At 40.6% G+C, this 4,060-nt stretch overlaps 1 protein-coding gene across 1 annotated transcript in view; it reads left to right on the forward strand.

Annotated features, from left to right (window-relative positions):
* The window catches only part of PRTG (protogenin), a 138,067-nt gene that overhangs the window by 130,582 nt on the left and 3,425 nt on the right, over positions 1-4,060 (forward strand). The window contains exons 17-18 of the mRNA XM_011940540.1: positions 297-417; positions 2,285-2,450. Of these exons, the coding sequence (XP_011795930.1) occupies positions 297-417; positions 2,285-2,450 (287 nt within the window). The remainder of the gene's footprint in view (positions 1-296; positions 418-2,284; positions 2,451-4,060) is intronic.

Consider the following 4,060-nt stretch of genomic DNA (forward strand, 5'->3'; position numbering starts at 1 on the left):
GGAGCTTGCAGTGAGCCAAGATCGCACCACTGCACTCTAGCCTGGGCGACAGAGACTCCGTCTCAAAAAATAAATAAATAAATAAATAAATAAATAATATTTAATAGTGGAAGGTAAATCTGTTTCTGAAATCACTGATTAAAGATTACTGTGTATCCTTTCTGCTTTGATATTGACAATGTCAAAACTTTTCCTATGAGATAAAGAAAAGATTTGGAAAAGCAAGTACCTGAGAATTATAAATTGAATAATTTATTTTTCTGATTGATTCTGAGTAAATGTGTTTTTCCCTCTAGTTTATTCAGGATATTACCATCTGGACCAAAAATCGATGACTGGCATTGCTGTAGGTGTTGGCATAGCCTTGACCTGCATCTTCATCTGTGTTCTCATCTTGATATACCGAAGTAAAGCCAGGTGTGTTTCCATCGCTAGAGAGGTTGAGGTAAAAAACATTTCAATTGCAGTAGCCACAGGAAACAAATGAAAATCAAGTGCCTTTTAGAGTAACTGGGATTTCCCACTTTAAAATAAATGTGCAGTATTGTTCCCTGAGTTCTTACAGCTATAGAGATGTGCTCATTTTAGAGGGAGATTATTTTCTTGCTATTTGAAAACATTATGCCAATATTCTTTTTTTAATTTAATTTAATTTTATTTTTTTAAATTTTTTTCAAGACAGAGTCTCACACTGTCACCCAGGCTGGAGTGCAGTGGCACAATCTTGGCTCACTGCAAGCTCTGCCTCCTGGGTTCACACCATTCTCCTGCCTCAGCCTTCCAAGTAGCTGGAACTACAGGTGCCTGCCACCATGCCGGGCTAATTTTTTTTGTATTTTTAGTAGAGACAGGGTTTCACCTTGTTAGCCAGGATTGTCTCAATCTCCTGATCTCGTGATCTGCCCGCCTCAGTCTCCCAAAGTGCTGGGATTACAGGCATGAGCCACCGCGCCTGGCCAATGCCAGTATTCTTAAATGAGGACTAGTGTCTTTTTTTTTGTTTTTGTTTTTGTTTTTTGAGACAAAGTCTTGCTCTGTTGCCCAGGCTGGAGTGCAGTAGCTCACTGCAAGCTTCACCTTTTGGGTTCAAGCCATATTCTCCTGCTGCAGCCTCCCAAGTAGCTGGGATTACAAGCGCCTGCCACCATGCCTGCTAATTTTTGTATTTTTAGTAGAGGCAGAGTTTCACCATGTTGACCAGGCTGGTCTGGAACTCCTGACCTCGAATTATCTGCCCACCTTTGCCTCCCAAAGTGCTGTAATTACAGGCGTGAGCCACCGTGCCCAGCCTAGTGTCCTCATTTTCTTAGTATTTTGAGAAACAGAAACAATATCCTTTGGTTTAAAAATAATAATAATGGCACACTTGTGCGGGCATGGTGGTAATCACACCTTGGTAATCCCAGAGCTTTGGGAGGCCAAGGTGGGAGGATCCCTTGAGGCCAGGAGTTTCAGACCAGCCTAAGCAACGTAGTGAGATCTTAGCTCTGTGAAAAATGTTAGGCCGGGCACAATGGCAGCAGAGCGAGAGATCCTGTCTAAAAAAAAAAAAAAAAGAAAAAAACACAATTGATCATGTTTGCAAGAGGATTTCTTTTTCTTACTATCTGGAATATTTTCTAGTACCTGAAATGCCTGAGTCGCTGAGAACGCCACAGGACATATGGTGGGATTTTCTAGGCAAGGGTTAAAACAAATGTAACAGACATGGATTGAGTGTCTATCAACTCTGTCAGGACATCTCATCTATGAATTGACTTTGGCAAAATTTTTAGCAGTAGCTTGCATTCAGTGAACTTGTCTATTTTTAACCTTTTATATTTTGGGTTTTGTTTTCATTTATTTTCTTAAGGTTGTTTTTTTTTTAATTAAAAAAAGTCAGCGTTGGCCGGGCGCGGTGGCTCAAGCCTGTAATCCCAGCACTTTGGGAGGCCGAGACGGGCGGATCACGAGGTCAGGAGATCGAGACCATCCTGGCTAACATGGTGAAACCCTGTCTCTACTAAAAAAATACAAAAAACTAGCCGGGCGAGGTGGCGGGCGCCTGTAGTCCCAGCTACTCGGGAGGCTGAGGCAGGAGAATGGCGTGAACCCGGGAGGCGGAACTTGCAGTGAGCTGAGATCCGGCCACTGCACTCCAGCCTGGGTGACAGAGCGAGACTCCGTCTCAAAAAAAAAAAAAAGAACTTCATTGCTTACAAAGTTTCGTTGATAGGCCAGGTGGTTCATTTACCTGTATCTTCTATGAAACTAGAAGACTTCCTCTTCTTTGCCAATGTTTTAGGAAATCATCTGCCTCCAAGACGGCACAGAATGGAACTCAACAGTTATCTCGTACCAGTGCCTCCTTAGCTAGTGGAAATGAGGTAGGAAAGAACCAGGAAGGAGCTGTAGGAAATGAAGAATCTTTAATGCCAATGATCATGCCAGACAACTTCATTGATGCAAAGGTACTGAGCTGCAGGATTTGCTGCATAAGCCTTTCTTCCATTCCTCCTCCCTGTGTGTGTAAAATGTACTTCCCCCAAAATTGTATGTTGAATATATTATATCAATACTCTTATGAATGAAATATTGAAATGTTACCCAGATCATTCCTTACATAAAATGTTTAGGGGGAAAACGGTGAGGATAGATAAAAGGTGAGAAAGAGTTATAGAAAAAAGTGAGGAGGTAACAAAAATTAGATGAGATTATATGGAGTGAAGTTGTCTTAACCAAGAACACCATGGTCATTAGTCTATATTTACTATAATGTGGACTGACCTATATTTACTGGGTGGTCACCATTTTGTTAATCCATTTGACTGAGTTTGGCTGATTGTTGAACTTAATTGCTCATCAGAACATCCCAAGTATGAATGATATTTTTAAAAATATGGAGCATCTAAATAGGTGCCTCAAGATCCTTCATTTCATGGCTGAAGAAAGTTGGATATAGTAGAGAAACACCATTGGAAGAAGTTACTTCATGTCCTTTCCAGTATATATAATAATAGTGCTATTGTAAGCATTCTGAACAATACCTTTTAAAATTACTTTTAGTCACATTACAACTTTAGATATTGTACGTTACTGCAATAGCTCCCACAACCAATGTGCTGTAAATCAGTTGTCAGCAAACAGTCCCACCCAGGCTAGACTGGGGCCTGTTTTTGTGTGGCTACCTTCTGAGCTAAGACTGTTTTCTTACTTTTTTTTTTTTTTGAGATGGAATTTCAGTCTTGTTGCCCAGGCTGGAGTGCAATGACAAGATCTCGGCTCCCCTCAACCTCCGCCTCCTGGTTCAAGCGATTCTCCTGCCTCAGGCTCCCGAGTAGCTGGGATTATAGGCGTGCACCACCATGCCTGGCTAATTTTGTATTTTTAGTAGAGATGGGGTTTCACCATGTTGGTCAGGCTGGTCTCAAACTCCTGACCTCAGATGATCTGCCCACCTCGGCCTCCCAGTGCTGGGATTACAGGCGTGCGCCCCCGCACCCAGCTGTTTTTTACGTTTGTAAAGGTTGTTTACAAAAAAAAAAAACAAGGTGGTGATGATGTGACACAGGCCATATGTGGCCTGCAAAGCCTAAAATAGTTATAATCTGGCCCTCTACAGAAAAAGTTTGCCAAACCCTGTTATAAATTATTTTTCCTTTATCATTTCCTAAAATTTAGAATAACAGAAGTATAACAGAATTTCAGGCAGTTTTGTTGCTAAATTTTATGAATTATATTCAACAGATATAATTTGTATCTAGTACAACATTGTATACAATACATATTATAGGTGAATATGAATAAATGAGTATTTGCTATTTCTCTTTTGTTTGTTGCAGCCTAATTTAGGTTTTACTTTCTAATACAAATTAATCCATTCAACTTACTTCAGATTAATTAGAACCTAAAACTTTTAAATAAGCTTAAAAAGTACTAATACAGGCCAAGCGCAGTATGCCTGTAATTCCAGTACTTTGGGAGGCCGAGGCAGGCGGATCACCTGAGGTCAGGAGTTTGAGACCAGCCTGACCAACATGGAGAAACCCCATCTCTACTTAAAAAATACAAAAAAACTAGC

The sequence above is a fragment of the Colobus angolensis genome, unplaced genomic scaffold, assembly GCF_000951035.1.
Source record: "Colobus angolensis palliatus isolate OR3802 unplaced genomic scaffold, Cang.pa_1.0 Scaffold19, whole genome shotgun sequence".
Taxonomy (NCBI): Eukaryota; Metazoa; Chordata; class Mammalia; order Primates; family Cercopithecidae; genus Colobus; species Colobus angolensis.